Source organism: Oncorhynchus keta, chromosome 33, assembly GCF_023373465.1.
Source record: "Oncorhynchus keta strain PuntledgeMale-10-30-2019 chromosome 33, Oket_V2, whole genome shotgun sequence".
Classification (NCBI taxonomy): domain Eukaryota; kingdom Metazoa; phylum Chordata; class Actinopteri; order Salmoniformes; family Salmonidae; genus Oncorhynchus; species Oncorhynchus keta.
The window spans coordinates 24,842,868-24,855,438 of NC_068453.1; the positions used below are offsets into that span (position 1 = coordinate 24,842,868).

General features: G+C 44.0%; 1 protein-coding gene across 1 annotated transcript; it reads right to left on the minus strand.

Annotated features, from left to right (window-relative positions):
• Positions 1-564: 564 nt before the first annotated feature.
• LOC127914666 (protein BTG1-like) lies at positions 565-8,987 on the minus strand. The gene is made up of 2 exons (XM_052492560.1): positions 8,540-8,987; positions 565-4,569 (listed from the first exon to the last, which is right to left on the minus strand). The coding sequence occupies exons 1-2, from the start codon at positions 8,682-8,684 to the stop codon at positions 4,190-4,192; spliced, it is 525 nt and encodes a 174-aa protein (XP_052348520.1). The 5' UTR covers positions 8,685-8,987; the 3' UTR covers positions 565-4,189.
• Positions 8,988-12,571: the final 3,584 nt, after the last annotated feature.

Genomic DNA, 12,571 nt, shown 5'->3' on the forward strand with positions numbered 1-12,571 from the left:
GACACTTATTATTGATAGTGTTGTGTGCAATCCTACTGTATATCATGCCATTGTTGGCACAGACATCCCACTCATCTACTGGGACAAAGGTCAAATCCCCATCTGGGCTGTGCATCTTCACAGCTGTCTCATATTGGAGCCTATTCTATGTACAGCACAGGAGGTTGGTGGCACCTTAATTGGGGCGGATGGGCTCGTGGTAATGGATGGAGTGGATTAGGTGGAATGGTATGAAATACATCAAACATGTGGTTTCCAGTTGTTTGATGCCTTTGCATCCTCTCCGGCCATTGTTCTGAGCCATCCTCCCCTCTGCAGCCTGTGGTGTACAGTAAGAGATGACATGAAACAGAACCCTTCTCTACATTCAAAATAACAGCCTAACAAATAACAGCAAAAAGCTTCAGGTTTTTAACGGCCTTCGTTTCATATTCTGATGTATCTTAATAGATTTCAGTCGGCCATTTTGACAGAAGACTCCGCTATTAACTTTGTTTGGATATTGACTCCCGTTCATCTATGGATTCTCATTCCCCGTAAAAAGAAAGACCAGCATCACAGGAATATGTTGCCAAGATAGGAAATATTTTATTACAGAGAAGAAAAAAACAACTTTTCTTCCAAAATATAGAAATCTGTACAACTTTTGCACAATCAATTTACATGAACTGTACAAATTTACAGCAGTTCATCACGACATACCCAAGAAAAAGAAAATGAACACAATAAAGATGTACTGACATGAAATCACAAGGTAGAATAGACAGCTTTTCTTCTTGGGTACGCTCAGATTTTTTCAACGTTTTTCTTGTTTTGTAAGTTTAAAAAAAACAAAGGATAAGTCTATCAGTACAGGGCATGGAAACTGATATTTCTTTTACCAAAACAGATTGGTCCTTGCCAACACTCCCATCACAAATGGCTTCACTTACGAAAATAGTTATCCGTGTTAAAACTAGGAAATGCAAAAGAAATACATCTAAACACCTCAAAACAAATGATTGGCACTTCCCATTGTGTAATGTTATGCATGTATTCTACCATATGGTGTACAATAGCAAGAGATTATAGAATATGTAAAACACCCTAAATGTGAAAGTGGCAATAATTCTAAAATCATTGATGAATCATTGATGACTATTCCCTTCCCGTTTCACGTCTTAACATGCACAGCTTTTCCAGAAGGGTTTTTATTGAATGTCCCAGGCCTGAGTTTGGTAATACATTCCAGAAGAGACTCCTCGCGTCTCAAAAACGTCACAACTTCAACTTGACATATTTAGTGCATTTTATGTGCTATTACCTCCGACTATTCAAAAACACGTTTCACAACGTTTCTGAAACCTATGTGCGCAAAGGCTGAATGGATGCATTTACAGATCCGATATTGTGGACTAAATCAAATTGTTTTGGTGGTGGTGTTACTGTTGAGAAAGAGATCAAACCATTTCGGCATTATTTCCTTTTTGGTAGGTCTAAAAATGAAGTCTGTTCAAATTGGGATAGATGATCAGACTAGGGAGAAAGGGAGGGGGGGATGAGATGCTACACCTCTGTGACTTTAAAATACATATAGCAAAAAGAGGGACAACTTGCTACGTCTGAAACACAGACCAATCTCATAACAACATCGATAGCTGCCATAATCGAAGCAATAGAGGAGCTGCAAGGTTTTTAAAAAGCTGGTTTTCAACCACAACAACAAAGCTCTGGGCTCCTCTCTCAGACATGTCCATCTGGCTCATGTGGAGACACTGCTTTTTCCACAGACTGATGAAGGAGCACCAGGAGAAATGGAGAGAGGGAGGACAGTGAGGAGGAGGGGAGTGGATGAGGGAGGATAGGGTGTGCAGTGCATCAACAACCACAGATCCATTACCCATGATCCTCTGTGCTTAGGGAGCTTAAAGCAGCACATGTAGGTCTGATGGGCTGGTGCCCAGCCTGGTCAGCTTAGCGGCTAAAAGCCCCGAAACCCCACAGCCTGTCACATCGTCTGTCTGTCTGTCTGCAGCGTGACCAACCAGGAGTGAGCTACAGGACGACTGACACCACCATCGTCCTATTGCACCCATGTAAACTAGTTCAGTGCTCAGCCTAAGAAACAAAGAAACTTGGACTGTGTACCGCCACTTCCTATCCTTTGACTCCTCTTTGTTGCCTGTCTCTATGTGGGCTCCCAGTGCAGACGGAGTGCGCTGAGTGCATTTGCTGGCTTTGCTCTCCACCGCCAAGAGGGGGTTGGTTGGGTGGAGGTTAGTTTAGAGGGGGCCGGAGGGATTGTAGCTGCCCTGGACGAGAGTATCCGGCTCTGGCCCCCCGCACCACCTCCATTCCCTCCCCTGGTGCGAGGATAGACGATATGTGTTACTGCTTGCTCCGTACTGCTATTGGGGGGAGGGGGTTGGCTGGTTGGTTGGCTGGCTGGGGGTGATATGTTGCACCAGAGGGTCTTCTTGTGTCTGTCTGCCCTGACAGGGACACCTCCAGAGAGGGTCCAGCAGCACCTCGAACCAGGCTGGCTAACATTACGCTGGTTCTCTCTTGGTTCTCCAGAGAATGGCTCATAGGTGTAACATTGAAGTCCTACGTTGGGCAACGCACCCCTCATCCAAACTGAGAGACAGAAGAAAGGAGAGGTGTTGAAAGCCTTGGACCCAGTCAGGGGCGTACAGACTTCCCTTTGGCTACACTCACACACCCCTCGACAGCTGCAGAGAGATCTATCAGAGTTCTATAAGTGTCTCAAATTGCCATCTGTGTGTGTGTGTGTGTGTGTGTGTGTGTGTGTGTGTGTGTGTGTGTGTGTGTGTGTGTGTGTGTGTGTGTGTGTGTGTGTGTGTGTGTCTGTGTGTGTCTGTGTGTGTCTGTGTGTATTGGGGGAGGGGGGCTTCCGAGAAAAGTGCCTTACAAACGGACAACAGACGCCTAACCTGTCACAAACCGCACCTACCTACCAAAACCTGAACGGATCTTAATGAAATGCTTACAGTGTGAAATATTTTTAAAACCTTCAGTTACTCTCCCAAATTATATAGAGTGGGGTCTAGCCTGACGTAAGAGCTGTGAGTAATTTACAAAAGAAAAGGAACTCATGAAAGATGACATTGGAGCGAATGGAATGAAGATGGTTTTCTCTAGAAGTACACATCCCACACAATCTAAATGTCAAAAGTGCATTCAATGTCATTTCTTCTGACAGGGCCACAACAACCAAAACAAATGATCCAGATTTCGGTGAGAATATAGTGCCACCTATGCTACACTTAGAATTTGGAGAGGGCCAAAGGTCAGGGTGGGGATGGAGGGATATAAACAAAACGAGAACTTGATTGTGAATTTCAAACCAACATTGATCGAAGGGGAGGGGACAAATACCCAGCCCTCCCCAGAAAGCTACACATACATGGTTGGGGGTGTTGGTGGGGTGCGCTGTGACACATTACTGTCCTTAGCAACAGGTGTCACAGCGCATTCCACTGCACTTCCATATGGAGGTGGAGGGGCTTCCTGAAGCTTGACGATGGCATATGGGGCAGCCTCTGGGGGTAAAGAAATACCCTGTGGTCCAAAAACTGGGTTTTAGAAGAAAATGACTTAGAGCGTTTCCCCAGAGACTGCCCTAGAAACAGGCACAGTCCGGACCTCAGCCCCTTAACTTCCTTCCTAGACAGGAAGTACACCCAATAACAACAGGAAGTAGATAAAAGGCTGAAATTCAACGGTATGGTTCTTGACAGCAGTTCCTTGAAGCTTTTGAGAGGGTGGTGGGGGTGGTGGTGACATGGTACCCACTGTAACCACGTGGAGAAGAAAGTGCAAAGTCAACAATGATAGACCGGTGTAAAAAAACCAAAACAAAAAGCAGCCCCTTCTCTGCGCTGTTTCTCTGTTCGGTTTCTTGGTTTGTTTTAGCTGCCCCCAACAGCTCCACGCTCCACACAGTCCTCTCCGCGGGGGGAAAAACGAAGCCTCCGGTAGATCCCACAACACAACATAACAGACTATGGAGCGAGGAAGGAGAAAGAAATATCAAACCTACAAGGTTTCACCTGGACGATAGGCCACATCCTCTGCCTTTTCTCCTCCTTTTTTTCTCTTTTTCATTTCATTTCTTTTTAGCTTTAAAAAGGTTCGCCATCGACCAACTAGGGCGAAACCCATGACCCGACGTGGCGGGTGGCAGCCCTTAGCTGGACATAGTCATCATGTTGTAGGCTTTGGAAGGGCTGGTCCTACCCAGCATCCCCGCCGCCTCCTTGCAGCTGATGTGACTGTCCACCATGGGGGTCGAGGTGACCGCACTGCCTCCCGACGGCGCCGGGGCCACTGGCTGGGACTCGTAGAGCACGCAGATGGAGCCGTCCTCGCCGATGCGGTAGGACACCTCGAAGGGGTCCACCCAGAGGGTGAGCTCACTAGGCAGCAGCAGGTATAGCTGATTGATGGTCAGGCCGATGCGCTGGCCTGCCTGCCCCACCAGGGGATCCATCTTGTGGTTGATGCGGATGCAGCGGTAGCCCGAGCCCTTGCATGGCCTGTCGGGGAACCAGTGGTGCTTGTATTGCTCTGTGGAGAAAGAGAGAGGTTATTATCGGGTTACCATGAGTTTCATCATCATTGGATCACTATTAGGTTACCATAGTATTGCTTGTATTGCCAAAAAAGGGTACAGAGGGGGTAACTGTTGTTCTTCGGTTACCCTATAGTAGAGCCTGTGTAGTTCTGTATGAGGAGACAAGAGAGAGAGGGAGAGAAAGAAAGAGGGATAGATGTAAGAGATGCTGTCTGGTGTTTACAGGTGAGAGCCAGTAAGCTAAATCTATGCTACTTTCAGACGTCTATCTGAGGGAGAAGCGGGGTGCAAAGCTGTCTGCACCTGATCAGCCTTAGTTCCTAGTGTGTGTGTGTGTGTGTGTGTGTGTGTGTGTGTGTTATGGGAGATTAGGATGCATGTGCTTTGATAAACATTGAATAAGGTCATAAATTGGGACATAAATGTGATTAATAGCATGATAATAACTGTATGAGGCATAGTTGTATTGCAAATCAAACTATAATCATGTTTTATTTTATTATAGAGTTGCTGGAGTCTAAGGTAATACTGGTTTATGATGTTCTAAGCACACATAACTAATCTATCACCGTTATGGATTACTTACAGGTAATAAATGACATGATTCCATGGAAAATGGAAGGAAAAAATGATTGTTTATGTTTTACGGTATTAAACACCCCCCCAATAATGATTATGGAAAAGTAACGTTGCTTTAGATTGTCTTTTGATTGAATAAAGGTTTTATTCTTTGTAGGTAATACATGACTCCATTGGAATATCTTATCTGCTTTAGTATCTGATATTTCTATTACCATGATATAATGACCAACTATTTATATTGGTATTTGGGTTACATTGATATAATGATCAACTATTTAGCACAATACTGTCAGTTTCCACTTGCTAATACGTGTGTGTATGTGTGTGTGGTATGTGTGTGTGTGTGTAAAACAGACTGCAGACAGGGGCAGGCTTTGTTGTAGCGCAGTAATAAATCATAAGTCTGCTTATGGGGCTGATAAGCAGCAATAAACTGTTTGTCGCTCTGTAACCGGAGACCATGTGACACACAGCAGAGAGGGAGAGAGAGAGAGAGAGAAAGCAAAAGAGAGAGAGAGAAAGCAAAAGAGAGAGAGAGAGAGCGAGAGAGAGAGAGAGAGAGAGAGAGAGAGAGAGAGAGAGAGAGAGAGAGAGAGAGAGAGAGAGAGAGAGAGAGAGAGAGAGAGAGAGAGAGAAGTTTGATTGCACAATCCCCTTCTGGCCGAGTGGCACAAAGTCCTCCATCAAACAGAGCGGAGCTGAACAACAACACTGAGGTGGTGAAGTCCTGGCCAGCAATCTGGGCTGGAGAACTCCCCCTCTTAAAGCCACACCGTCCCTTTAAATATGACGAGTGTGTCCACATACCCGTTGGTGATTCACTGTGATATCATTCATATGGTATATCTAAAGGGGCGTTAAGTGACAAACTAGGCTGGAAGAAGAGAGAGAGAAAATAGGTCACATTACTCATTTTAAGGAGAACACGAGAAAGAGAAGAGTTCTCATTCCTTCCCCGTTAACTCATCTTAGAAGACGCGCATGACTGCTGCTTTCATAGTATAATAGTAGCCTAACGGGAAGAATTAAATTAGAAAACCGCTTCTCAGAAGTCTAAATTAACCTAACATCTCTAACAATACTCACATTTACTGTGTCTTGTGTGTGTTTGGATATATACTGTATGTATGTGTGCTCGATATGCATCTCTGTGTGCGTGTGATACCAATCATCCTATTTTCTCCACTTAAGACTCCTCAGTATCGAGTTACCCCATTGGTGCATGGTGACTAAACTGGCTGTGCTGCCTGCCTGTCTGTTTGCCTGTGAAAAGCCTCTGAACTAGGCCAGAGCCCGGAGAACACCTGTCCTGCACAACACCCCTGGTAGATAATGTCTCCTTTGTGTTATCAGTAGAACTCTGTGTACTGCACCCTAATGGAGGCCTTGGCACTCGTGAAAAAGCACCAGGCAGCTATGATGGGGCTGATCTTTTGCACCACAAAAGAAACGAGGCCTCTGAGAACGGAGGGGCCTATTCTAAAACCAGGGAACAGATGAGTTTCAACTATATATTTTAAATAAAGTAGTTTTCCAGTGCTTCTTTAAAGCCAAGTGCTCTAAGGATATTATGTGGCAATACAATGTGTGGAGGCTTTTTATCAAATACACATTTGGCTTTGTTTGGGGCATTATTGGGTGATTTCCACTGGTCTGTGGTGGTGTGGTTGGGGGAATTATGGCAGTTTCAGATTGGGTCACTGCTCAAACCTTGGTTAAGCAGGTTACTGGTACACATGAAGTCCAAATGGTTTACTAACTAGTTAGACAATGAGCAGTTTCAATGTGGATATTTAGAGCAAGTAAGTCCCCCTATACACAAACAACGCCTGTTTATTGAACACAGACACAATAAGCTGTGATAATGAAGCTGTAAGCAACAGTGGGGTGGCTGGCCTACTTCAGCAGCGGCAGGGGGGGCTTCACAGAGTTGTTTATGTCACTCGGGAAGACGTATGAAAAATGGGGGTGAAGGAGGAATTACGGACACTTCACAAAGTCGCTTTGCAACTTGTTTAATTAGATAATGTCTTTCCTACACCCCTCCCCCTATGAAATCCTCTTCCAGCCCCAGCCCCACCGCTACCAACCCCCCACTTACCCTCTGACGGCGGCCATTTCGCTCCGTCTGCCTTCAACTTTGGCTGTTTACAAACTGGAGCTATGCTCAAGACTACAGTTTCCACTCACTTTCTATGCTAATCCTGGACAAACAAAGCCACTTCCATGGAAAATGTTTAGTTGAAAATAGCGTAAACGAAAGAGTTTGTTGAATAGAAATAAACAATTCTGTAACCTGATATGCTAAATGTGTAGCCCACATCCGAAATGGCTCTAAAATGATATGAATTTGAACGTGAATGGCTTTGCAGATGACACAGCTGTTGAAAAACATGTTCAAATTGAGGTCATGGTGTAGGTGTTCAGTGTTTAGAGGGACAGACACTTGGTGTTATCTACCAGACGTATGCCAGGTTTAGGCTGTATATTTACAACAGGAAATATAAATAAAACATCATTTCAGTGGTTTGTACAAAAAAGGATGCCAATAACGCATAGTATAGTGGCTGTGTCGATCAATGTATGTGTCCTTATTACAGAGTTAACGTGATTCACTTAGCCAGAATGTCTACATTAGAACATGTTGTAAAGAAATACCTTTCCTTTACTCATACATGTTCGTCAACGGCGGGAATCTATACGGGCTATTTATTCTGCATTTGTTATTTACCTTTTGGTTCTCTAATTTCGATTCGATTGAGGCTCGCTCAAGAGGATCGAGTAAAAGATGTAGGCGGCTATAATACTCTTATAACAAAGATAACCAGAATCCTATGGGTCTGTTATTTTCCTGATCGAAATGTTATATATATATATTTTCTGCCTGCTCAAATTCATATCCTCCTACGTTTTCTTGTCTGCATTACGTAATTCGATAGCCTAATTCAATTCACTGGGTATAGATTTCCCCCATGTTAATTGGGAGTTTATCGACCAGCTGAACTGGTACTATCGAAAGGTGCACTTCCTTGTTGGAACAAATAAGAGTCTGGCTTTATTCCACGTTATTACACTGTAACTAAACTCCAGACATGAATTAGGCGACGATGTATCTGAATAGAACATGGTTGATTCGATCGATTGAATATTGTTGATTGAAGATTGTTGTTCGCCTTATCTATTCTTGTCTCTTTTTTTCGTGGTCGGGGGGCGCTTGTGTTACTTTGTGAACAGAGACGCAAATCCCCTTCGGAATGGGATTAAAGCACAACAATTCGTTAAAATCATATTCTTAACACACAAAATGACACAACACCAACAGAGGTCATAATCTAAAGTAGCCTTGGAAACGTAGGACAAAACGAGAAGCACATGTCTTACCTGACAAAATATCCTGTAAACTTGCGCTGAATGATTGAAGCTGTCTGTCATTTACGTGTCCTTTTATCCGCAGAAATCTCGACAGAAACCCGACCGCGGCGCTAATCTCTGGTTTCATCGTTCCCCGAGCACAAAGGGTATGCATTGAGAAGGCAACTGCGACGACGATTCGTGCGCTTTTCCTTCATATGATTCCGAAAAGTATTCGTTGTTTTTCTCTCCACGTTCGGATAATGATCCGTGTCTTTCGCTTGTTTTATTTCTCTGGCGCCTATGCTGGTCATTTATTAGTCGAGGTAGGGACGTTTCGGAGGGTACTACGTGTGCCAGGACGGTACAGTGTGGTGACGGCTGTTGGGAAATAGAGGGGTCTTTCTCTAGGATGCCACGTTGAGGCACCCTTTCAATGTCACTTTACTCCACCAGAGTGAACGAATGTGTTGAAGGAAAGGGGTTTTATATCGCCCCCGCCGTCGGAGGAAAGCGACAGCGCTCAGCTACAACAACAAAAAAAGGCTCGCCAATCCCGTCCACCCGACAGCCTGACGAGCCCATAGGAGGAGTGGACTGTTCGCCTCAACGCTCTGAAAATAAACAGGCCACGTGAGAGAAAAATACAAGCATGAAAATTAACCCCTTATATTGTGCTCCCATCGAAAACAACATCATCTTGCACTGGGTTTTCAGTTATTTCATAAAACGGACAGCATAATTATGATTAGGTTCAATGTGCATTAGTGCGGCTTGTTGGTATTCAAGGCATGCTGTACGTGTTGTTGTCATAGTTGCTCTTGCAGGCCATTTTTTGAATCTAGTCTCTGTAGTATAGGGGTATAGGGGTAGTATAGGGGTTTACCATAATCACTTCCAGTAATTACCTAATACACACAAATTGTCACGCCTTGGTCATAGTGTTTTGTGTTTTCGTTATATATTTGGTCAGGCCAGGGTGTGACATGGGTTTATATGTTGTGTTTCGTATTGGGGTTTTGTAGGCATTGGGATTGCGGCTGAGTAGGGGTGTAGCATAGGCTTGGCTGCCTGAGGCGGTTCTCAATCAGAGTCAGGTGATTCTCGTTGTCTCTGATTGGGAACCATATTTAGGTAGCCGGGGTTTCACTGTGTATTTCGTGGGTGATTGTTCCTGTCTCCGTGTTGTTGTTCACCAGACAGGCTGTATTAGGTTTTCACGTTCCGTTTGTTGTTTTTGTATTTATTAAGTTATTTCATGTATCGTCATTTGTTTCATTAAAGACATGAGTAACCACCACGCTGCATTTCGGTCCGACTCTCTTTCGACAAACAAAGAACGCCGTTACACAAATGATTGCAGAGTCAGACACAAAATTAAGTATTTCAAACAGGTTGATCCTCCTCCCTCCCCTTGTGGTTCTGCTTGTACGGAACTAAACTCTGGCTTTGGGTTTCTTTGCCAGTGGAGGTTGGTGAAAGGAGCTATAGGAGGACAGGCTCCACTGATGGTCAGTCAATGGGTATTCCCTCATACAGGATGCATCAGAAATACACACTTTTCTGAGTTTGACATACACTAATGTTTATGTATGACTTTGGCTATTCCACATTTACACTGCCTGTAAATTAGGTACAGAAATGACACAAACATTGATTGACAAGTATTACTGGGAGTAGGCCAAAACCCTTTAGGTAAATTCTTCTTGATAAAAAGAAAGATGGAATTCTTTACAAGTATTACTCATTAAATGGCTTACGGTGCCACAATTAATTTCAGAGAACGACATCATTCACCCTAATGGCCTGCAGCGCCACAATTCATTTCAGGGAACTACATCATTCACACAAAGGCCAGTCTTTATTCATTACAGAGGAAAAGAGTGAGAAATTGCTACTCACACCACATGGGGGAAAAGACACATATAGAGACAGAGAGCGAGGGACAGAGACGTTAAGCTAAAGAAGGCTGGAACAAGGTGAGAGACGATGTTAATGAATACCCAGAGCTGAGGAATTCCCCTGACTTTCCCTCTGAGATAAAGTAAAAGAGAGACATTGAAGATTGGGAGATGGGAGTCAAGGAGTGAGAGAAAGTATGAAAATGTCAGGTGGCATACTGTTATGTTTATACAATCCTTAGGTGCAGCCAGAAGTGATGGGAGGGGGGGTCTATACTGTTATTTATCACAATATTATTATATTGATATTTGACTCCAAGTATAGAATTGATTTTGCTAGGTAACGTTAGCTAGCTTTAGCCTGCTGTACCTGCACCAAAACTCTGGTGTTTTTCAACCTATAGTTTGTTCTCCATCTTTAAAAAAATATAGGGAGCCATCATGATTTCAGCACTTTTATTTCCATGACTGATCAAAACTCATTTTCTCATGCTCTCTCGTCTCTCTGCAGCAGACATATAGTGAAAGTATGTTTGGCACCTAAGTATCGTGATAATATCGTATCGTGAGGTCCTTGGCAATTCCCAGCCCTAGTAGCCAGCCACCAGCGGAGGCTGGAATGTGTTGCCAGATGTTGCCAGACCAGGGCGGGGTATCCTGCCCTAATGCTTTGCCTGCCTACAGTAAAACCCAATGAATGGGGCCGTTTATCTTGAACCACACATGAAGAGTGTAGGGAAAGAATGTCAGCTCAGGATCAATCGGAGAGAGGGAGCGAGAGAGTAGAGAGAGCAAGAGAGACCTGGATGCCCACTGGAGTGTGTGTGTGTTTTCCACAAACACACTGACTCACAGTGCTGACTGAGAGGCCGTGGATACACACACAGTCATGCAAACAGTTGTGAGCACACACATACATGCACAAAACACACACACACGCAAACACATACACACGGCTGTGGGTCACTGCAAAGCTAAACCAACAGTGTCTGGTCAACAAGAGCAGACCCAGAGAGAAGAGAGAGCCCTTATACATTGTCATACCCACAACAGCCTGATTTGACTATATTGCCTAAATGTTGTGGAAACATTGATTGCTGTGCTTCTGCGGGTTTGAACAGGTATCTGACAGCTTTGCGACTACTGTAGCCTAAATCTCTTTTGCTCCAAAAAAAAAGGATTTCTACATGTTTGCCTAACATTAGGCAGAGCTCCCTAATCATGTACTACTTCAGACGTAGAGTAACAAATCAACCTGTCAACAGTCAGACAACAGACATCTTCAAAGTCTAGGTGAAAATAACAACCACATAGGCCTGGCCTAGTTTATGGAAAATTACACTCGCTGGTTCACGTGAAAGTAAAGTGTTTGGGTGTGGCACAGACAGGGTTAATGAAGACAGAAAACAAAACTGCTGGGGAACTTTCCATGCTCCTCCCCCTTTTTGATCCAGACCTACAGATATACAGGGAAGTAACTCATCCCCCGCAAACCACTAACTTTCCATGACTCCCGTGTCTTCTCCCCGAGCTCAGTGGAGCTATGCTTTGACTGCAGGAGGTGGTTCTGGGAATGGAGTGGAATAGGACTATTTTGTTGTGTGGCTTGAAATTGCACACACACACACACACACACACACACACACACACACACACACACACACACACACACACACACACACACACACACACACACACACACACACACACACACACACACACACGTCTATGTTGAAAGAAAGCTTAGGTTTCTACAGTACTTCTGCATTAGGTCACAATTTGTTTATATTCACAGCTACATGTGTTTGCAGTATCAGTAGTCATTTTTCAAAGATAAAGTGAAGATACACGTATGAGGCCCAAAACAAGGGCCTAGAGATGACAGGCTCCGTGTGTGGTTATTCTCAAAGGTACAAGGCTGACTTCCATCATAATGTATAATAACCAATCTATAAATACTTAGCTAAGTCTCCATATTTCTGAATGTCTCTATCCCTCTCACGCCTAGTAGTCTTAGCTAAGTCAGGTATTTGTGCGTGAATCATATCATGCATATCATATCATGCATATCTCTTCAATTACAGTATCAGTCTGTTTTGCGGTTCATCCATGGGGCAGATGTTTGCTTGTAAACAGGTACACCACATGTGCCCAATTCTAT